Source organism: Ranitomeya variabilis, chromosome 5, assembly GCF_051348905.1.
Source record: "Ranitomeya variabilis isolate aRanVar5 chromosome 5, aRanVar5.hap1, whole genome shotgun sequence".
In the NCBI taxonomy this organism is placed as follows: Eukaryota; Metazoa; Chordata; class Amphibia; order Anura; family Dendrobatidae; genus Ranitomeya; species Ranitomeya variabilis.
Window position 1 is genome coordinate 283932299 of NC_135236.1, and position 23265 is coordinate 283955563.

The following is a 23265-nucleotide window of genomic DNA, read 5'->3' on the forward strand; positions in this document are numbered from 1 at the left end:
AAACTAATACTAACTTATTATCATCTTCTGACAGCTCCTGCTGTAGCCTGTTGGTATCAAGGCCAGAGATATCTTTCCAATGAGCATTGGCAGGTGGATGAATGTACAGCCTGTACCTGTGTTTCTGGAGAGGTGCACTGCCATAGTGAGAGGTGTCCGCAAGTTTCCTGTACCGCTGTGAGTGCTAACTCTGCTTCTCATTAAAAAGAATATATTGTTTGTCTTAAAAAACTACTACATGGCTTATCTGAATTAGACTTAACATAAAAGTGACAGATTCAGCCTGCCCATCCTTTACATCAAGTGCCACAATATATTTCAATTCATATTTAGATAGAAATAGGATTCAATATGAAAAATAATGAATGGACGTCAACTTATATAGCCTGCTCATAGTCATGTCATCCAAATAACGAGTTTATTCTTCTCTGTAAATGGTAGAAAAATGATGAAAACTTTATTTGCATTTCTCTGTTCTCACTTTACATCACTGAGGAAACCGATTTCTGTCTACTAACATTAGTCGGATGATAGTAAAGCTAGACATACACTGCATGTTTTGGATAGCACAGTTGGATTTCTCTTCTTCAGGATGAGACTCCAGCCCTGATACCTGGCATGTGCTGCCCACACTGCATCCCTCGCCCAGCCACCTGTATTGCCTTTGGAGACCCACATTATAGGACCTTTGATGGCAAGATGTACCACTTCCAAGGTAGCTGTACCTATGTCTTGAGTGAAGACTGTGAAGGTGGAGACTTCAGGTCAGTCATAGTTTTCGTTCAAGATGGAGATTGTTTGGGCTAGTCAAATACAGATAGATACTAGAGAAACTAGACTCTGGAGATGAGAGTATCTGTTTGAGTGAAGTTGAATTCTCATCCTTACAATTATGTGTATTCTCATAAAATACAAATTCATTGCAGTTCGCTCTGCGCAAATTCACCAAAATAGCAAAAAGCTCTTGACACTATTTTACTAAAACGTAGAAGGCCGGTAGAAGTTTAAAAAGAACATGATAATTCTCCTTCACTCACCTGTCCCACCGCCCCCTTAGCACCACTTCTTTTCACCTTCTTGGTCTCGTGCATCTACCTTGGCTTGCTTCACTATGGGACAGTGCTTCTGGCTGGACCAGACCTTTAATGTTAATGTGCACCATGCTGTCGCACCGACATGCGTCGCCAGTGGTGCTGAATAGGTCTTGGTCAAAAGATATGCGCAACTGCAGAAGGGGAAAAGAAGAGGCACGGAGAACGGGCAAATCGACTGGGGAGGACATGTGAGCGGTGAGCTCAGTAGTAATTTATTGATTTTTTTTTATATCCTACCTCAATTTGCACTGAATAACTTTGATGCAAATTGAATTTTCTTGTAAATTCCACATGATTTGGTTAACTCAAATCTCGGCAGATTCGATAATTTCTAATAGATACATTTTTTCACTTATGACAATTATGATTTCAAAAGTTACGGTGGGGGCAATAAGTATTTGCTCCCTTGAAAATACTTATTTCTCACTGCAAAATGCACATAAATTTATGTAATTTATACGATGTGATTTTCTCGATTTCATTTGTGATATTCTATCTCTCAATGTTAAAATTAACCTATCCTTAAAATTATAGACTGTTCATGTCTTTGTCAGTGAGCATACTTACAAAATCTGCAAAATCAGCAAGGGATCAAATACTTATTTCCGCCACTGACTTGCAACTATTTACCATATGTAAAATACAATAATAATAATCATATGTTAAAATGCACTAAATGCTAAATGCACAACGAAGCTTTCTGAGCGAAACGCGTGTCAGGTGTGTTGGGCACCTGGATATCTACACTTTGTGGTAAATATGCAATGTTTAATTTGATCAGTATACACTGCTAATGCCTGGACTTATTATCAGCACTTTAACTGTGGTCTGGCATATATGACACATTGTGTCATTATCTTAGATACAGGGATGTTATTTGAAACCCAGTTCGGTGGTCCACAGCATTTACAAGCACTTGCTCTTTACAAATATTTTGGATGTTGTGTGTTTATGTGCATTTAGTATTTCCCAGGACTATTCAATTGAGATATATGTAATATCAATTACTGTATATACTCGAGTATAAGCCGACCCGAGTATAAGCCGAGACCCCTAATTTTGCCACAAAAAACTGGGAAAACTTAATGACTCGAGTATAAGCCTAGGGTGGGAAATGCAGCAGCTACCGGTAAATGTCAAAAATAAAAATAGATACCAATAAAAGTAAAATTAATTGAGACATAAGTAGGTTAAGTGTTTTTGAATATCCATATTGAATCAGGAGCCCCTTATAATGCTCCATAAAATTTATGATGGGCCCCATAAGATGCTCCATATTAAAATATGCCCCGTATAATGCTCCACAAATGTTGATTATGGCCCCATAAGATGCTCCATATAACAATGTGCCATATATAATGCTCCATACAGTTCATTATGGTCCCATAAGATGCTCCGTATAAAAATGTGCCACATGTAATGCTGCTGCAATAAAAAAAAAAAAAAAAAAATGACATACCTCTCGTTGCTGCCCGCTGCACCTCAGCGTCCCATCTCTCCGCAGTGTCTGTTCAGGCAGAGGGCAGCACGCACACTAATACGTCATCGCGCCTTCTGACCTGAACAGTCACTGCAGAGGATGCGGAAGACGGAGTGGCGGTGGAACGGGAAAGGTGAATATGAAATACTCACCTGCTCCCGGCGCGGTCCCTGGCAGCTTCTCTCAGACAGATGGTCTCCGGAAGTCGGCAGCTTCTTCCTCTGTTCAGCGGTCGCTGGTACCACTCATTACAGTAATGAATATGCGGCTCCACCCTTATGAGAGTGGAGTCCATATTCATTACTGTAATGAGCGGTACCACATGACCGCTGAACAGAAGAAGAAGCTGCCGGAGACCATGGGACATGCAGGGACCACGCCAAAAGCAGGTGAGTATGTGACCGTCATCGCTCCCCCTCACCTGCCGACCCCCCCGCCGACCATGACTCGAGTATAAGCCGAGAGGGGCACTTTCAGCCCCCCAAAAAATGGGCTGAAAATCTTGGCTTATACTCGAGTATATATACGGTAATTGTTTTTTATATCCAGCTGTTCCCACCTTTTTCCTGTTCCTGGTTTCTTGCGTCCCCTCCTGCTGTTGCTCAGTTATTAATATATGATTATTATTATTGTATTTTACATTTGTTTAATAAAAATGTATCTTTTAGTCCATTAAGGAAAAGTTGTTTTTATCTTTATGCTTGCTCTCAGTTATCCCCTTTTCTTTGGGTGTAGTTATTTTGGGATTTTAGGTTCCTTTTGGTGTTACATATTTACCATATGATTAGTTATGCAGATTCTTGTCATGTCACTGCATTGTTACTGAAAAATAACAGAGAACTTCAGCACTCAACTGAATATTTATTTTCATATGGAACATCAGAGGCAAAAAATTTCAAAACATGTGAAATGAAATGACCCTTGTGGATACAGATTATTCCAGCAACGTTTTGGCTTAACTAAGCCTTTTTCAAGCAACATTTGGGGAATATAGGGTCATCGCAGGCTGAACCGATCAGGTGGTGACCCTATATTCCCCAGATTTCGCTTGAGAAAGGCTTAGTTAAGCCGAAACGTTGCTGGAGTAATCTGTATCCACAAGGGTCATTTCATTTCACATGTTATGATTTTTTTTGCCTCTAATGTTTCATATGACAATAAATCTTCAGTTGAGTGCCGAAGTTCTCTGTTATTTTTCTGATGCTATTTTCTTCAGAGCACCAACTGTTCTGTCCTCACTAAATGAGACAGGCCCAAGTAGCTATCCAGTCAGCTAAACCGCTATACCGGGGTCCAATAAGGAGACTGTGGTTGAGTCTGTGCTTTATTAAACGTATTGGTATATTGATGCGGTGAAACTGTGAACAATGATATACATGGAATCAGTACATGGTATAGAACGATACATACTACACATGATAAACATTATGCATTACATTTAGAAGGCTAGTAACTGAACTAGGAGTGCAACTGGTTAAGCTAGGCTAATATAGAGCAGAAATATCTAGAGAAAAAACATAAAGACATACCGGCAATGCAATCGCAAGGGGAATGAAGTGTAAGCGTCTTCCCTGGAAGGCAAACTAGAGGAAGTGAATGAAAACTGGAGGGAAATGTGGGCTGAGCTACCATAATGCATTGCAAAGGAGGATCAGACATAAAAAATACATAGCAGAAAAATAGAACAGTCAACATATCTCTGACCGCTAGAGGGAGCCAAAGCACTACAGATGAATAAAGGCATGAATATATCAATACTGTATACTGAGAAACTGCGATTATGCAAACAAATAATTGGAGGCAACAAATTAGATGGCGGAGACAGAACACTCCCCGTCTGACATCAACGGATGTCACTACTCCTTTCTTCCGAAGGCAACAATAGGACCAGTTCAGATACCGGTCTGGAAAATGTCTTAGGTTCATTCCCTTTGGTCATCCTTAGTTCAACTTTGCGGACATTGCCATCCTTGCTGGGGAACGTTGCGGTAACTAGACCAAGTGGCCACTGGTTCCGGTGAATTTGACAGTCCTTCACAAGAACAAGGTCACCTACGTTCAGATTAGGTTTAGTAGATTGCCACTTCGTACGTGGCTGCAGAGTAGACAAATATTGTTTGCGCCACCTGTCCCAGAAAGTATTTGCAAGACTTTGTACCTGTCTCCATTGGCGCTTGTAGAGGTCCTTAGCGTCGAATCCTCCTGGAGGGGCACTGGACAGTCCCGTTTTCTGGGTAAGTAGAGTAGCTGGAGTCAATAACAAGGGCTCCTCAGGGTCGTTAGGAACTGGAACCAGGGGTCTTGCGTTAATTATAGCTGCAGCTTCTGCCATGAAGGTGATGAGGCTTTCATGGGTGAGCCTCGCTGCCCCTTCTTGAAGAAGAGTGGAGTCAAGAATTCTCCGTACTAGACCAATCATTCGCTCCCAAGATCCTCCCATATGTGAAGAATGAGGTGGGTTGAATGACCATGTGCAACTTTGGTCACTGAGGAACCTCTCAAGAGTCTTATAGTCTAGATTTGAAGGTATTCCCAATTCCTTTGCTGCACTGACGAAGTTGGTACCTCTGTCTGAGCGTATGTGCTTGATAGGACCACGGATGGCAATAAAGCGTCTTAAGGCATTGATGAAGCTTGACGTGTCGAGGGACTCAATGACCTCTATGTGGACGGCTCTGATTGACATGCAAGTGAACATGACTGCCCAACGTTTACTATTGGCTTGGCCGCCTCTAGTACGACGTGTAACAACTGACCAAGGCCCGAACACATCGAGACCAACGCTGGTAAAGGGAGGGTCTGGGCTGAGTCTATCTGCTGGTAGGTCAGCCATCTTTTGAGTTTGAGTCGAACCACGAAGCTTACGGCAGGTAATACATTTGTAGATGACACTACTGATGAGTCTCTTTGCACCAACGATCCACACACCGGCAGACCTGATGGCTCCTTCAGTAAATAGTCTTCCTTGGTGCTTGACCAGATTGTGGTAATGTTGTACGATTAGGTAGGCAACATGACATTTTCCGGGAAGTATAAGAGGGAATTTCTCCACAAACCCCATCTCAGCTTCTTTGAGTCGGCCTCCTACTCTCAGTAGGCCACTGTTGTCGATGAATGGGTCGAGTTTTCTCAATACGCTGCTCACTGGTATTGGAGCTTTGTTGATAAGACATTGGATTTCTGCAAAGTAGGATTCTCTTTGAACAGTGAGGATGATGTGATTTCTAGAGAACTCTAAGTCGGAGGTAACATAGGTATTTTTACAAAGATGCCAACCTTTACATTTTTCTGTGCCACAAGTTCTGGTGGTCTTGAATGAGCGAGCTATATGAGTCAGGCAGGTAATAGCTCGAGTAAGTGACTTCCAACTTGAGAATCTGTCGAACCTGCAAGATCCAAGCTGGATGACAGAGGTCATTGTATGAAGTGTAGACACCTGAGGGCGGATTTCAACATCTGAGTCCTCTCCTACTAGTTCAAAGGTGTCTGGAAAACATTCCTCAATGTGCAATAATTTTGGTCCTGACAGCCACGTTGTGCTTCCTAGTCGACTTGCGTCAACTGCTCTAGTTGCATGATCTGCAGGATTCTGGTCTGTGGGTATGTAATGCCACTGCTTTGGATGAACTGATCTCCTGATTCGTAGCACTCTGTTATTGACATAAACGTAGAATCGCCTGGTTTCGTTGTGGATATATCCCAGGACTACTTTGCTGTCCGAGTAGAACTTGGCCTGTGTCAGGTCGATATCCATTTCGGATGTGATGAACTCTGCTAACTCAATGGCTAGGACTGCGGCACAAAGCTCTAACCTGGGTATAGTGTGCTCTGGTTGTGGTGCGAGTTTGGCCTTTCCCATAATGAAACCAATGTGGCACTGACATTTGGAATCTACAGTTCTCAGGTAGGCAACAGCGGCAATCGCTTTGACAGAAGCATCTGCAAATACGTACAGTCTTTGGCTTTGTATTTCAGTAGATGGCACAGGGGCGTATGGTCTTGGCACATTCAGGTTGGAGAGTGCCGCTAACGAGTTCTTCCACTCTTCCCACTGGATCCTCTTATCAGGTGGCAGAGGTGCATCCCAGTCAGATGTTTCCCTAGTTAAGTCTCTTAGTAGGGCCTTGCCTTGTATAGTAACAGGAGCTGCGAAACCCAAGGGATCGTACAGACTGTTGATGGTAGACAGGACGCCTCTACGTGTGAAAGGCCTTTCTTCCTGGTTGACCTGAAAGGTGAAAGTGTCTGACTGTAGATTCCAGAGAAGCCCAAGGCTGCGTTGCATTGGTGCGGGGTCTGACCCCAGGTCCAGGTCTCTGAGACCATTACATAGGTCCTGAGAAGGGAACGCTTCCATGAGTTCTTGGCTGTTTGAGGCTATTTTATGAAGCCTAAGGTTCGAGCAGGCAAGCATGTCCTGGGCTCTCCTGAGAAGACTGATGGCAGTCTCAATTGAAGGCATTGCTTTGAGACAGTCGTCGACATAAAAGTCCTTTTCTATGAATCTTCTGACATCTTCTCCGTATTCTGCTTCTCCTTCCTGAGCTGACCTTTTGAGTCCGTAAATGGCGACGGCAGGGGAAGGACTGTTGCCGAAGATGTGCACTCTCATGCGGTACTCTGTGACTTCTTTAGTAGGATCATTGTCTCTGTACCAGAAGAATCTTAGGAAGTTCCTGTCTCTCTCTCTCACAAGGAAACAATGGAACATTTGCTGGATGTCAGCGATGAAGGCAATGGAATCCTTACGGAAGCGCATAAGTACTCCCAGCAGTTTGTTATTGAGGTCTGGTCCTGTTAGTAGAACGTCATTTAGGGAGACATCATTAAATTTGGCACTGGAATCGAACACGACTCTAATCTGGCCTGGTTTCTTAGGGTGGTATACTCCGAACATGGGTAGGAACCAGCATTCTTCAGAGTCTTTGAGAGTGGGAGCTAGTTCTGCGTGACAGTTTTCAAAAATCTTTGACATGAAGGAGAAAAAGTGATCTTTCATCTCTGGTTTCTTTTGCAGATTACGTTTGAGAGAGGAGAAACGTTGTAATGCCTGATTTTTGTTGTTCGGTAGACGTGGTCTGTGGGTTTTGAAGGGAAGAGGTGCGACCCAGCTGTTGGTCTCATCTTTAACGAGTCCCTTGTCCATTACCTCTAAGAACAACTTGTCCTCTACCGACATTGCCACTTGGTTGTCCTGTTTAGTTCTCTGGAAGACTGTGCACCCTAACTGATCCTCATAGCTTCCCGACACTATACTGCTGTCGTGAGTAAAGTCTATTAAATGATTGGGCAGTTGGATGCTGTGTGGCAGTTCCCTGACATGGAACTCATTGTTACAAGGTTGAAACAGAGATGGTCGTCCTTTCTCCAATGTATTTGTCAGCATGCTTGTCACAGAAGATGGGGCGTGCATGTGTCCCAAGCATACGTTGCCAATTATGACCCATCCTAGGTCTAGCTTTTGGGCATAGGGAGCATTGTGGAGTCCATTGATATGACGTCTCACTTTATGAACCTGCAGGATATCTCTCCCCAACAGCAGAATTATCTGGGCCTGATGGTCGAGTTCTGGTATAAGGTGTGCTATTTGCTTTAAGTGAGCGTGATGGATTGCTACATCTGGCGTAGGGATTTCAGATCTGTTGTCTGGGATCTGGTTACATTCGATGATCGTAGGTAGTGGTAGGCAGAATTGTCCGTCTAATGACTCGATTTGGTAGTCTGTAGCTTTCCTGCCTGCTGTTGTCACAGTACCTGCACATGTCTTTAATGAGTAGGGAATGCTTGGCCCTTTGATGTTGAATAGGTCAAAGAAAGTTGATCTAGCCAAGGATCGATTACTTTGATCATCCAAGATAGCATACAGTCTTACAGCCTGGTCTCTATGGCCTTTTGGGTATACTCTGACAAGGCATATTTTTGAACAGGACGTACTGTCTATTGTCCCTTTGCAGACCTCGGTACATTGTGAAGTGATCTCTGGCGTAGCTGTATCAGTGTTCCTTTCCTCCCCGCCATGCTCACTGTCAGCTGGCGTGTTTTGTGCACTCCATGGAGCTGGGCCTGGGTGTAGAGCAGTGTTATGGTCTGTGGTGCCACATTCTGTGCATTTTACACTGACCTTGCAGTCCTTGGCGAGATGAGTTGTGGACGAGCAGCACTTGTAGCAGATACCGTTCTCTTTCAGGAAGCTTCTGCGGTCTGGCATAGATTTTCCTCTGAAGGCTCTGCATTTCAGGAGAGGATGAGGCTTCTGATGAAGTGGGCACTGCTTGTCAGGGTCCTGCACCTTTGTCTCTGATTGGGAGCAGCCAGCAGACCTGTAATTAGAACCTGGAGAAGAAACATAAGTCTTGTGTACTGCCACAGATGTTCTGCGTGGATTTGCAGGTGGTGACGGTGTGGCATATGGCATTGCAAAGTCAAAGCTGGGATCGTTTCTAATTCTCGCTTGTTGGTGTATAAAGTCTACAAAAACGGAGAAGGGGGGAAATGGAACACTGTGTTTGTATTTGTACGTGGAACCATGTGTGAGCCACCTCTCCTGTAGATTGTAGGGCAACTTCTGGACTATAGGGTTAACACCTCTGGCTGTGTCGAGAAATGCAAGTCCCTGTAGGTCGTCCTCGTATTTGGCAACTTGGACTTCCTTTAGTAGGTCGCTTAGCTCTCTAAGTTTCTGGAGACCTTTGTTAGAAATTTTAGGAAAGTCATCGATTCTTTTGAACAAGGCTCTTTCTATTACTTCTGCTGAGCCGTAACACTCATCCAGCCTCTTCCAGATCTCTTTGAGGCCGGTCTCAGGGCGGTTTATATTAATGTCTCTGATCCTTACTGCGTGTTTGACTGACTCTCCTCCCAGGTATTTGACTAACAGGTCTATCTCTTCCCTGTGTTGTAGCCCCAAGTCTCTAATGACATTTTGGAAGGAAGCTTTCCAAGCTCTGTAACCTTCAGCTTGGTCAGTGAATTTCATGAGTCCCTTGGCAACCAGTTCACGTCGTGTGAAGAACTTGGCAAATTCTGTTGTGAACCGGTTGTCGGTGGAGTACACTGGTGATGGATCGCCCTGATAGTGATGTGAGGTGCGTTCATACCTGTTAGTGTCCTCAGGGTGGCGCCAGCCGGTGTCGTATTGCTTCGGTCTGACGTACGGTGTGTCAGCAGGGTGATCCACGTTGGTTACCTGGTGAGGGGCAAGGTAGTCATTAGCAGAGTCGTTTTGTCTCACGTTTTCGAGTTTGTTTCTGTCCTGGAGCTGAGCCTCGTGGTGACTCTCGCTCACTTCGCTGGAGACGTCGTATTCTCGTTCTGGTGCTGGTTCAGGGTTATAGTTTGGATCAGGAAGTTCATTAACATACTGAGATGTGCGTTGTGGTGTGTCTTGTAGTGGAAACTCCAGACTTGACGTACTGCTTTGGCTATGCAGCTTGGGGCTTTGCGCGGCTTCTAGCGATTCCGCTTCAGCGAGGGCTGCGGCAGCTTCCCTTTTTGCTGCTAGGCTTTCTAAGGCGGCATCCACACGTGCCTTTTCTAACTGCATCCTTCTCTCTTGATCGGCTCTCTCATGATCTATGCGTGCTCTCTCTAAGCGTGACCTTCTCTCTTCATCATCTAGGCGTGCTTTTTCTAATTTAAGTTGCATCTCTTGGTCAGCAAAGCTCGCTCGTATTTTGGCGGCTTCAGCATTTGCGCGGGCAATGGCAACCGCGCTGGTGATGGATGTTGTCTTTGAGGAAACGGAAGTAACAGATCTTGTTCTATGCGATTTGTGAGACATGGTGTCTTGGGAAAGTGCTTGGCTGTGCAGAGATTGCTGTAGCTGTATTTAGTCTCTGAGTAGCCGGTGACTTGAATCCCACTAGTTGGATGGCTGCCGTTTCACTGTTCTGTCCTCACTAAATGAGACAGGCCCAAGTAGCTATCCAGTCAGCTAAACCGCTATACCGGGTCCAATAAGGAGACTGTGGTTGAGTCTGTGCTTTATTAAACGTATTGGTATATTGATGCGGTGAAACTGTGAACAATGATATACATGGAATCAGTACATGGTATAGAATGATACATACTACACATGATAAACATTATGCATTACATTTAGAAGGCTAGTAACTGAACTAGGAGTGCAACTGGTTAAGCTAGGCTAATATAGAGCAGAAATATCTAGAGAAAAAACATAAAGACATACCGGCAATGCAATCGCAAGGGGAATGAAGTGTAAGCGTCTTCCCTGGAAGGCAAACTAGAGGAAGTGAATGAAAACTGGAGGGAAATGTGGGCTGAGCTACCATAATGCATTGCAAAGGAGGATCAGACATAAAAAATACATAGCAGAAAAATAGAACAGTCAACATATCTCTGACCGCTAGAGGGAGCCAAAGCACTACAGATGAATAAAGGCATGAATATATCAATACTGTATACTGAGAAACTGCGATTATGCAAACAAATAATTGGAGGCAACAAATTAGATGGCGGAGACAGAACACCAACATCCTTAAGAGACAGTGAGCACCCCCTTATCCCTTTAGTTACTGCATTGTTACTGTTTTGCTCCTAAAAATCTAAATTTGTATTTGTATTATTTTGTTAGTATTTTGTAAATCCACCTTTGTTTTTCACCACTGCCTGAATCCTACTGGGCATGCTCTCGATCAGATTCAAACCTGTCTTGACCGAAATTTGATCCCAGGTCTCTTTTAGGCTATGTGCACACGTTGCGGATTTGGCTGTGGATTTGCAGCAGATTGGCTGCTGCGGATTCGCAGCTGTTTTCTATGCGGTTTACAGTACCATGTAAACCTATGGAAAACCAAATCCGCAGTGCCCGTGGTGCGGAAAATACTGTGCGGAAACGCTGCATTGTATTTTCTGCAGCATGTCAATTCTTTGTGCGGATTCCGCAGCGTTTTACACCTGCTCCTCAATAGGAATCTGCAGGTGTAAAACCGCAGGTGAAATCTGCACAAAAGCCGCAGGAAATCCATGGTAAATCGCAGTGCGTTTTACCTGCGGATTTTGCAAAAACGGTGCGGAAAAATCCGCACACGAATCCGCAACATGGGCACATAGCCTTACACATTCCCAAAGTTGGTGCATACTGTCGATTCACTTGGGTATGTTTTTCTTTAACTCTGCCTATAAAGTGTTTGATTGGGTTGAGGTCTACAGAATGTGGGGCCCAATCCAGCACCTCTACTTCATTGTCATTTAACTGTTTCTTCGCCAATCTCAAGATGTACTTTGGGTAGTTGTGCTATTGGAACACTATTTCATCCTTTTCATACCCATAGTACTCGAGTGTACGAAGTAACTAATCTTGTAGGATACTCACATATAGCTCAGCATTGAGTCCACCATCGATCCTGGTCAAGTATCCAATGCCTTTGGCTGTGAAACAACCCCATATCATCGGGCTTCCTCCACCGAACTTGACAGTGCCTTCAATTTCTCAATCCGTTAGCCCCTTGTTCCCTTGTTTCTTCCAGACCCATTTGCTTATCAGCACCTAGTCTATTAACGTTCGTCTCATTACTCCAAATCACTCATTTCCAATCTTCCACTGTCCACTTTTCGTATTTTTTTGCAAAGTCAAGCCTATGTTTTTATGGCTTCTTCACCTTTTTTTGGTCCAGCATTTCAGACTTGTGAAATGTGCGTTGCATGCTGCTTGCATTGATGTCTGTGATCTCACTATTACGAAGCATACAAACTACCTCCACTGCCTTGTTTGTCGCACCAGAACTGATAGACCTTGTGATGAGGCGACTTGTTGACTTATATTTTGCCTGGACGTCCATCTCTTGGCTTTTGAATGAATGGACGGACTTCATTTCATATTCTTGCAACTGGCATGACATGATGCAGTTTGATAATTTAATTGGCCAAGAGACCACTATTGATGAGCTGCATGATGCTGTTTCTCTTGTCTTTGGAAATCTTCTTCATGGCTGCTCCTCCATTCCACACTTGACTATTAGGGAATGCGAGACTAGGTTGCATTTTGTAGTATACAGAAAGAAAAAGATTTTTCCACCACCAAGAGCAAAACATTAACAATGCAGTGACCTGACAAGAATCTGCATAACTAATCATATGCTAAATAGTTGCAAGTGAAATTTATGTATGAGATAGCCAAGATGATTGTCTATAAACTGATGGTAGTCTCACGTTCAAAGCAGTACTGGATGGTGAGAAATGGAGCCTGAAAGTCAAAAGTCCAAAACATTGCTACCCTTTTGCTCGTCAATGTGCATACTATATTTTAATGAAATATATGATTGTTGCATTTTTTCTGTCCTTATAGTGTCCATGTGACAAATGATAACCGTGGTCAACATGGGGTGTCATGGACCAAAGAAGTAACTGTGTTGATTGGTGATGCAGTTGTGCAGCTCCTTCAGGACTGGGTTGTGATGGTAAGCAATGAATATTAAAGAGGACCTGTCACTATATATATGTGTATATATATATCTATATATATATATATATATATATATATATATATATATATATATAATCGTCTAAGGGGCACTTCCGTCTGTTTGTCTGTCTGTCTGTCTGTCATGGTAATCCCGCAGAGACGGGCACAGTCCGGACGCGAATTCACCCCTTCCTACTCTCTGTCAGTGCCCCCTCCAGTCAGCGCTCACACAGGGTTAATGGCTGCGTTACACCGCGTTATGCTGCGGTGTAACATAGTCCGTTAATGCTGCTATTAACCCTGTGTGACCAACTTTTTACTATTGATGCTGCCTATGCGGGCGTCATGTTGCGTTTGCAAAGCCCCTGATGTACCTAAGCAGTGGAAACCCCCCACAAGTGACCCCATTTTGGAAACTAGACCCCCCAAGAAACTTATCTAAATGTGTGGTGAGAACTTTGAACCCCAAAAACCATGTTTGATAAATCTCCACCTTCATAACTCTATTACACATACTGTCCACCTACTTTTGGACCACCCTGTATATATGTGTGTGTATAGAAATGCCTTAATTCTCCTGAATCTAATTTGTTCCTGTCCCTCTTTGTTCCTGAGATACGCCTCCCCCTTCTCTGTATATAAATCTAGTTTTTTTGGCCAACTGGGCGTGAGCTGGAACAGAAAACAATTAATGACCACGTCCGAGTGGGTAATACGACGATTTATATACATGAAAGAGACGACCCTATCTCAGGAATGGTGGAAATGCTGGATACAGTGGCATTTACATCAAGTAAAAAATATATATTTATGGAAAATTATTTAAGTATATCAGATGAAGGGCAATGTGTCCGATACTTTCATTGCCCGTGTGCCATAATTTCTCCATGAACATGTTTTGAGGTTTTACTTACTGTCTGTTTGTGCTCACAGGTTGATTATCAGACCGTAGAGCTACCATTCCTAAAAGAGCCATACATTTACATTGAGAGGAAAACAAATACCATTCTACTGAACAGTAACATTGGAGTGAAGGTAGTGAAACATGCATACCAACAATAATGACGGAATTGCAGTGCGCAAACTGTACATGTGTTACTAGGCTCTTAATTACACCAGAAATTGGTCTGTAAAGGTTGCATTGTGGCATAATTGATTAATATTATTCCTTGGATTCACATCCATCAGGTACAATGGAATGGACGTTCTCACTTAGAGGTCAGCGTTCCAGGAACTTATCGAGATCATCTATGTGGGTTATGTGGAAATTTCAACAACTATCCTCAAGATGATATGCGTGACCGCAGGGGGCAGATACTTCTATCAGAGGCTGCCTTTGGGAACAGCTGGAAGGTAAGTATATTAAACTTGGGCACAAAAAAGGAAGGAAAGTATCACAGCTAGTGAAGGTTAGGTGAAGGTCGGGCCATGTGGCAAAGGGGCATATGCCCTCTGGTCTAGTCACACAGCAGCTATTTAGGGTCTGCTGAGACCCTACTACAAAAAGAGTAACCGTTGTTTTATAAATTGTAATAAATCATTAGTACACATGAAAGTAAGCAACTTTGTAATGTATCTTACTAGACACATTTGTTTCTTTCTGATCCTGGACTGATCTTTCCTGTCAATTCATTGGTAAAATCTGTATTCAGTGAAGACTGGTGCCTATATTACTGAGAAAGAAGATAACAGTTGGTGTTTTTAAAATTCTATGGGGAGGGAATGACGGAGGCGCTAGAGGCAAATGCATTCTGCTGCAAGTTCTCATGAAAAGAACAGTTATAGGTTTTCCATAGAACTTTATAAGTGCCAACAATCATCTCCTATCTCAGTAATGGGAAAGTCTGTATTCAGTGCATACAGATTGTACCCATGAATTGAGAATTTTAAGAAATGACCAGTCATGGAGGAGAAATAAGCAGATTCCTCTAATAAGACATATTACAAAGTTAATTATTTTTACAAGTACTATTGAGTTATGAAAAAAAAAACCTGTTGAAACGTGGCCACCAGTGTTTGCTCTTATTTTATTCCCGCTGAAATACCGAGTCAGGGTATGTGCACACGTTCAGGATTTCTTGCAGAAATTTCCTGACAAAAACCGGACATTTCTGCCAGAAATCCGCATGCGTTTTTTTGTGGGTTTTTTTCGTGTTTTTTTCACGTTTTTTCCCAATGCATTAAATAGCGGGAAAAACGCGAAAAATCCGCAAAATTAATGAACATGCTGCTTTTTTTTTACCGCGATGCATTTTTTTTGCGGAAAAAAAAATGCATCATGTGCACAAAAATTGCGGAATGCATTCTAAATGATAGGATTCATATGTATGTGTTTTTTATGCATTTTTATCATGAAAAAACGCGAAAATTCCTGAACGTGTGCACATACCCTCATACAGCTTTTGTTGCTATAAAATTTTCCCCACAGTGCCTTTTTATTTAGAACTAATTTTTCTGATCTCTACCAAAGGGGCATTGCTCATAAACTAATTATACAGAGCAGGAGGCATGTATTTAGGCTGCTCTGTATAATTATCCTGTGAGTATCACCCCCTTGGGGATAATAAAAAGACCAAAATTTCTGGTGCTGTATAATGAATTTTGTATGACAAATTTTAGAAAGTAAAATAAATACAGAATACTCAGGGGAGCATTGGGAATAAAATAAGAATTATTTAATTACAATCCATGGCTTTGCAGAGCACTAGCTTCAAATTATTTTTTAGTGTTTCTTTTCCAATGTATTCACTTGGCTGATGCCGAGATTGTACTGTAGACAACCCCTTATTTTAGATTTGTACAAGGACAAGAGTATGTGCAGTATGTAAATATGTAAATGATATGCTGTTTTGTTTTATATTAGTAGTGGCTATATTTTTCTTCTGATTGCCTAACGCTACCCCTTATCGGGTTTATAGGACTTTAGGATAACTTTAAGGGCACCTTTCCACTTGCGAGAAACTCGTCCGTATCTCGCATGTGGAAACCAAGCTGTGGAGCCGGCACTTTGGAGCAGAGCGCGCAGCTCCATGTGTTCCTATGCGGCCGCACAGCTCCGCTCCAAAGTGTCGGCGCCAGAGCTTGGTTTCCACATGCGAGACACGGACGAGTTTCTCGCAAGTGGAAAGGTGCCCTTATATATAAAATCCTAACACACTTGTAGGATGTGGCTGTCTTCACACTCCTGGCACGCAACTCATGATGACTCCATATGCAATTTTCTGAGAGACGATTACGGGCCAACCTTAAGCAAGAGTGTGAAAACAGCCAAAACCTATCATTACTCTAACACTACATCAGAATCCATTTTTTTGCAGAAAATAAACTTTGTAAAAGATATTTTTTTTTACAAAAAAAAAAGATTATGCGCAAAAGGGCCGTATTATGTAACTTTTTATAGTTTTCAGCTTTTGTCAACATAACATGCAGTTTAATGTTTAACATGAATAACATGCAATTTCCTGACCTCAGACTTTTCTTTCTGACATCTGGCTCTTTTTCTGAATCTGTGCCGTATACTTAGTTCCACAGGGTGGACCATGTATATGGATACATCTAAATAAAATGGGAATGGTTAGTGATATCAACTTCCTGTTTTTGGCGCATTAGTATATAAGAGGGGAAAACTTTTCAAGATGGGTGGTGACCATGGCGGCCATTTTGAAGTCGGCCATTTTGAATCCAGCTTTATTTTTTCCAATGGGAAGAGGGTCATGTGACACGTCAAACTTATTGAGAATTACACAAGAAAAACAATGGTGTGCTTGGTTTTAATGTAACTTTATTCTTTCATGAGTTATTTTCGAGTTTCTCTTTGTATACAGCCATTGACATGTCGCAGAGGTTAACATGTGAGGAGCGGATATAAATTGTGTTGATGTCTGGTGAATGCAGTACATGGGTCATTGCAGCAGATTTCAATGCAAGACACCCTACACAAGAAAACTGTCACCATTCCCATGTTATTTAGGTGTATCCATATAAATGGCCCACCCAAAAAAGTTTGCCTCATCACTGAACATAATGTTCTGTGTAAACTGAGGGTCCTGTTCAAATTTTTGTTTTGCCCATTCTGCAAATTCAGCACGCCGATCTGGCATCAGTCGAACATCCCTTCGGCGGATATTAGCTACTCACAAATAGCACCCTTACAAAATCCAGCTGCTGCAGCATCTCAATGAGGATGACCCAGATCAGCGCGCTGAATTTGCAGAATGGGCAAAACAAAAATTGGAACGGGACCCTCAGTTTACACAGAACATGACGCAAACTTTTTTGGGTGGGCCATTTATATGGATACACCTAAATAACATAGGAATGGTGACCGTTTTCTTGCATAGGTTGTCTTGCATCGAAATCTGCTGCACTGACCCGGGTACTGCGTTCACCAGACATCAACACAATTTCTATCCCCTCCTCATGTGTTAACCTCCGCGACATGTCAATGGCTGAAAACAAAGAGAAACTTGTAAATAACTCATGAAATAAGGATACATTAAAATCAAGCACACCATTGTTTTCCTTGAGAAATTCTCAATAAGTTTGATGTGTCACATGACCCTCTTTCCATTGGAAAAAATAAAATTTGATCCAAAATGGCCCGACTTCAATATGGCCGCCATGGTCACCACCCATCTTGAAAAGTTTTCCCCCTCCCATATACTAATGTGCCACAAACAGGAAATTGATATCACCAACCATTCCCATTTTATTTAGGTGTATCCATATACATGGCCCACCCTGTATTCCTGAACACATCTATTAAGTTTTGTTCTGTTCCCGAATATATGTAGTAAGCTCAATTTCTTTTCCCGTATCTTCCTAGAAAACTTGGTTTTGTTTGCGTAATGTTGTAGTTACGTTGACTCTTTTCCCCTATGTATTAAGCTTAGCTCTAGAACAGTATCTATGTGTGAAGCTTAGGTTTGGTACAATCAGCTTTGTTCTTTTCCTGAACAATGTAGTAAGCTTGGTGCTATTCCCATATCAGTATAGTAAGGTCTGTTCTATATCCCTATCAATGTAATAAGCTTGGTTCCATTTCTATATCTATTTAGTAAGCTTGGTTTTGTTCCCCTAGCTATGTAATAAGCTTGGCTCAGTTCTGCTATTTATGTATTAAGCTTATTTCTGGTACAGTCTGTATGTAGTAAACTCAATTTTATTTCCCTATCTATGTGGTAAACTTGGTTCTATTTTTATATGTATGTAGAAAGCGTGGTTGTGCTCCTGTGTGTATATAGTAAGCCTGGTGCTGGTACTGTATCTATGTAGTAAGTGTCAGTTCCTTGGTGAAAATGATTCTAAGTAGAGTCTGTGGGGGTTTCAGCTCTCTGGTAGCCGCTTAGATACACATAGACACAGAGTTTTTATATCAAAACACAAAGTGTATAGTCCTTCATAAACTTTACAGCTATCTCCAAAAATATAAACAGTCGAAAGGCAAAGTACATCACATGGTCTCACCAACTTGGTATTATGGGCACTTCTAAAGGTACCTTCACACGAAATGACTTTGTAACGATATCGCTAGCGATCCGTGACGTTGCAGCGTCCTCGCTAGCGATATCGTTTAGTTTGACACGCAGCAGCGATCAGGATCCTGCTGTGATGTCGCTGGTCGCTGAATAAAGTCCAGAACTTTATTTGGTCGTCCGATCGCCGTGTATCGTTGTGTTTGAAAGCAAAAGCAACGATACCAGCGATGTTTTACACTGGTAACCAGGGTAAACATCGGGTTACCAAGCGCAGGGCCGCGCTTAGTAACCCGATGTTTACCCTGGTTACCAGCGTAAAAGTAAAAAAAACAAACAGTACATACTCACCTGCGCGTCCCCCAGCGTCTGCTTCCTGACACTTACTGAGCGCCGGCCCTAAAGTGAAAGCACAGCGGTGACGTCACCGCTGTGCTGTTAGGGCCGGCGCTCAGTCAGTGTCAGGAAGCAGACGCTGGGGGACGCGCAGGTGAGCATGTACTGTTTGTTTTTTTTACTTTTACGCTGGTAACCAGGGTAAACATCGGGTTACTAAGCGCGGCCCTGCGCTTAGCAACCCGATGTTTACCCTGGTTACCCGGGGACCTCGGCATCGTTGGTCGCTGGAGAGCGGTCTGTGTGACAGCTCCCCAGCGATCAAACAGCGACGCTGCAGCGATCGGCATCGTTGTCGCTATCGCTGCAGCGTCGCTTCGTGTGAAGGTACCTTAAGTCTCCAGAATTGACTATCCACCATGAACAGTTTTCCCAAGCTCCAACACAATACACACACTGCTGAGATGTTCCCAGCAGCCTATTATTAGTTCTGTAAGACCTGGACTGGAGTATATGAGCAACTTTTCCCACCCAGGCTCATCTGGTGCTCTTAAATCCCGGACAGAAAATCCAGACAAAATAAAAAGCATCTGAGGACCACATACCTGCCATAGGCCCTTACCTGCTGCTTTTTACAAGTCTCATGTATTGAATTTGGTATTGCGGACTACTAGTTTTGTATTTTGGTTTCTGATGTTGCACATCTGAGACAGACAATTAATTATAAGGTTATCATGATCTTATATCAGTGAACTATACTGCATCACCTACTAGTAATGTAAAAAAAATTCCAATATTAATCCTAAAGATGTGCCATTGCTTAGAGATTGCCCCCAGGTTACAATATGCCAGCCAGCCCCTGCCAACAATTATTTATGTTGTGCTCAGGTACAAAGTAATGACTCTACTAATGACTGCTGGGATGGACAAGATGTGGATCCTTGTAAGCAAGCTGGATATCGTGCCAGGAAAGAGGCCAATAGCCGCTGTAAATTGCTGAAGTCCAGTGTGTTTGAGCCATGCCACAAAGTTGTTCCTCCTGAGATGTTCTTCGCCTCATGTGTTTATGACTTGTGTGCTTGTGGGGCTGGAGATGAGTGCCTCTGTGATGCTTTGGAAGCCTACGCATCAGAGTGCAGAGAAGCCGGCGTTATTCTACAATGGAGATCTCCAGCATTATGTGGTAATTACGTTTTTACATTCATATTATCCTTACAAATAATATACTTGAATATGAAGCACTGAAGAATAAGATCTGCTTTAATCATCTTTCTTCATACATTGATATGTCCTTCTTAGTCAGTTGTGAGGGTGTTGTCAGTCTGACCAATGATTTGAAAGAGGTAGTCCTGATTGCAAAGCTGCTTTGAAATGGACTTGCCGTTTACTTAAAACTTTTACTTGAAAGGAAAAGAATAGATGAGCTGTATAATTAGGTTAATATCCCATGACATGTAATGATTTTGGTAAAGATACAGCCAATCAGCTATTGGTAGTGATTCATTATAGGGTTGTCCAGAAATAAGATATCAATGTCCTATACTTAATACTTAATAACTTAATACTGAACAACCCCTTTAGGGCAATGACATATAGTGCATCTCCAGGAAAAATACAGTTACAGTGCCATCTAAATTTTTACCACCAAAATCGTGAATTGTTTTTATAAAGAATGGCTTTTCCACCAAGTTAACCTCTCACTTTAGCTTCCACTTGAGTATAAGGCTACATATGAAGTGTACTTCTAAAGATAATTAAAAATAATTGTATATTATATTAGCCATATCCTTTGTAATTATTTCTTTTCTCTTAAAGCTGTTGGCTGTCCCTACGATAGAGGTTATGTGTTTGATGAATGCGGCCCTCCTTGTCCTAAGACTTGCTTTAATAAAGATGTTCCACTTGGCGTATTGGAGTCTCACTGCTTCAAACCATGTGTTCCTGGCTGTCAATGCCCTGCAGGACTAGTAGAACATGAGTCTCACTGCATCCCTCCAGAGTCATGTCCGAAGATTATTCACGGGAACCTGTAAAATCAAGAACACGTTACAGAAGTCATTATAAACCAATATTCCTGTATATTTCTGTGGAATACAATCTCTTTAAGAATTTTCACCATGCATATGTGACACGGAGTTGAGGGGTTAATGATTGTCTATCATGTAAAGGTCCCATCGTATACCTCCTATATTGTGCTTTTTGCTGTTCATCAGACTTCTGAAAATTTGCTTTTTTACGAAGACCAGAGGAAAAAAACGCTTAAAAAAATGGAAAACCCCACAATCGGACTATTACCATAGCAATGTGACAGATTTGTCGAAGAATCTAGAGGATTGATTAATCATTTTGTGGAGTTATTTCTAGTGGAAGCCATATTGGAAGGACAATTCTATCATTTATCAAGACACAAATATATACAGTATTAAAGGGAACAAACAAATGTATGACTTCCTCTTTCCATTGGAATGACTTCTGTGTATCTATATGTGGCCACATATCTGTGTGTAGATGGAGCGGGGGCCATGGGTAGACAGAGGTGCCCGTGGATGGAGGATACAGAGAGCACCCCTGCACTATCCAGTTTGTGCATTGGATTCACCCATTAGATGCTCCGTACACCACTGACACATGTCCTGCCTCCTATTCAGAAATGTGCCAGCTATCTTTCATTTGGGAAAGTCATTCCATTCATTTGACATTCACGGACTCTGTGACTCTTGTCTCCATGAAAATGGGCTAATCGACTATCAGTCATGTGCCATGAGGGCAGCCTGCACTATATACAGCTCTGTGCCCTCAGGTCTGGCTGTTGCTACAGAAGCCTCTCTTTAGAAGTGACACCAGTAAGCCTCACCCTGTGGAGCACTGCGGAGTGTTACTTGTTGGTAGACAGCCCCTTTTTAGGGCTCAGCAAACATATTATTAGAAAAAAAATCATGTTTCACCTTCATAAAAATACAAATCAATTAAATTATGGTAAGATAGCTGCATTCTGACGATTGCATGGAGATAAGCATTGTCATGTTGGCAACACTCATCTCTCCTCTTGATGTTATTGGGACAGAGCCCAGCACTGGACTTCATTAGTGCCCAGTAATGTTCTGGGGGTATTAAGGGGTGACCCTCCTAATTTCATCCCTCCCTCAATAATTACACAGCAAGCACCGGGTCCATCTCCTGCAATCAAGCAGCTTAAGCCCTTAGATGCCGCTGACCATTGTGATTGCAGCAACTGAGAGGTTGGAAAAGGGGAGAAGTGTCCGTCTGATGCCAATCTGTCCCCATCACAACCTAATAGTGAAGTGCGAATAATAAAGTTATGGCAGCTGGGGGTCACCAAGAGGCCTTGTATCTGCCATGTTTGCTCACCTGTGATGCTCACCCTGTGGCTGGAGATTGGTAATTATACAATTTACAGCAAAACATCAAAAATTGCAGGTTTAAGACAAGATAACTAATTAATAAATATTTTTTAAAAACAAAGCTGAAAACAGTTCTTATCACAGCCCATTATCCCATAATACAAAAAATCTAACTGTCTGAAGTAATAAAGTATCTATCCCATATGGTGGACTCTGGGATGAAAAAAATAAAAAATGACAGATTCGCTATTTGATAATTGTTTAAAATAAAATGGAATGAAAAGATCTGAAATCCGTATGGATTGCAGAATGGTAATGCTAAAAATACAGCTTGTACCTCCCAAAATAAACAAGCCTTGATATAACTCTACCCTCCAAAAAAAAAAAAGAAAAAACAGTTATAGGTTTTGGAAGAGGAAAAATGAAAAGTGAAGATGGGCCATTGAGTCTATGACACCCCAAGGGCCGGCTCAAACGTTATGAGAACGTTTCCCCCTCAAAGAGTTTTACACAAGCATAAGAGCCATAATCCCCCCCAAAAAAAATAAATAAATAAACCCTCTGTATCCCACCTCCTGTTCCCCTCCAAAAAAAAGTCACATAAGTGAACAATGAGCAGCGTGAGGCGTCTGGTCAAAATAATAAGTACATCCAAACTATAAGAGGCAGCCATCATGATGTGTATGATAAAATCTGAAAAAGAAAAATGTACACATGAACCAAGAATAGTAAAAAAAAGTACGAATTTTATTAGTGAAGAAAAAACAAAGTAACAGACAAGGATAAAAAGCGGGAAACCACGGAGTGGCACCAAATACCCACCATATATCAAATAGAGGCTGTACACAATAGATTATATACTAGAAAAAAACTTTCCAAGGTAGTGCATACAAAAAAGAGAAAATCATGTAGTCATGATATTCACAAAGAAAAGTGCAAGAAATTAAAAAAAATGGTGTTCAATGGCGTACAAACATTACCTCCTGTGGGTGATGGTGTTGGCCCCAATGCATGTTTCGGCTACTGCCTTCTTCTGGGGGCAGTAAAAGGCAGTAGCCGAAACGTGCATTGGGGCTGACACCATCACCCACAGGAG

General features: G+C 42.2%; 1 protein-coding gene across 1 annotated transcript in view; it reads left to right on the plus strand.

Annotated features, from left to right (window-relative positions):
* Positions 1-22958, plus strand: part of KCP (kielin cysteine rich BMP regulator) — a 144873-nt gene extending 121915 nt beyond the window's left edge. Inside the window, exons 48-54 of the mRNA XM_077264383.1 lie at positions 35-177; positions 592-764; positions 12881-12992; positions 13931-14032; positions 14186-14350; positions 19696-19990; positions 20623-22958. Of these exons, the coding sequence (XP_077120498.1) occupies positions 35-177; positions 592-764; positions 12881-12992; positions 13931-14032; positions 14186-14350; positions 19696-19990; positions 20623-20840 (1208 nt within the window). The 3' untranslated portion in view covers positions 20841-22958. The remainder of the gene's footprint in view (positions 1-34; positions 178-591; positions 765-12880; positions 12993-13930; positions 14033-14185; positions 14351-19695; positions 19991-20622) is intronic.
* Positions 22959-23265: the final 307 nt, after the last annotated feature.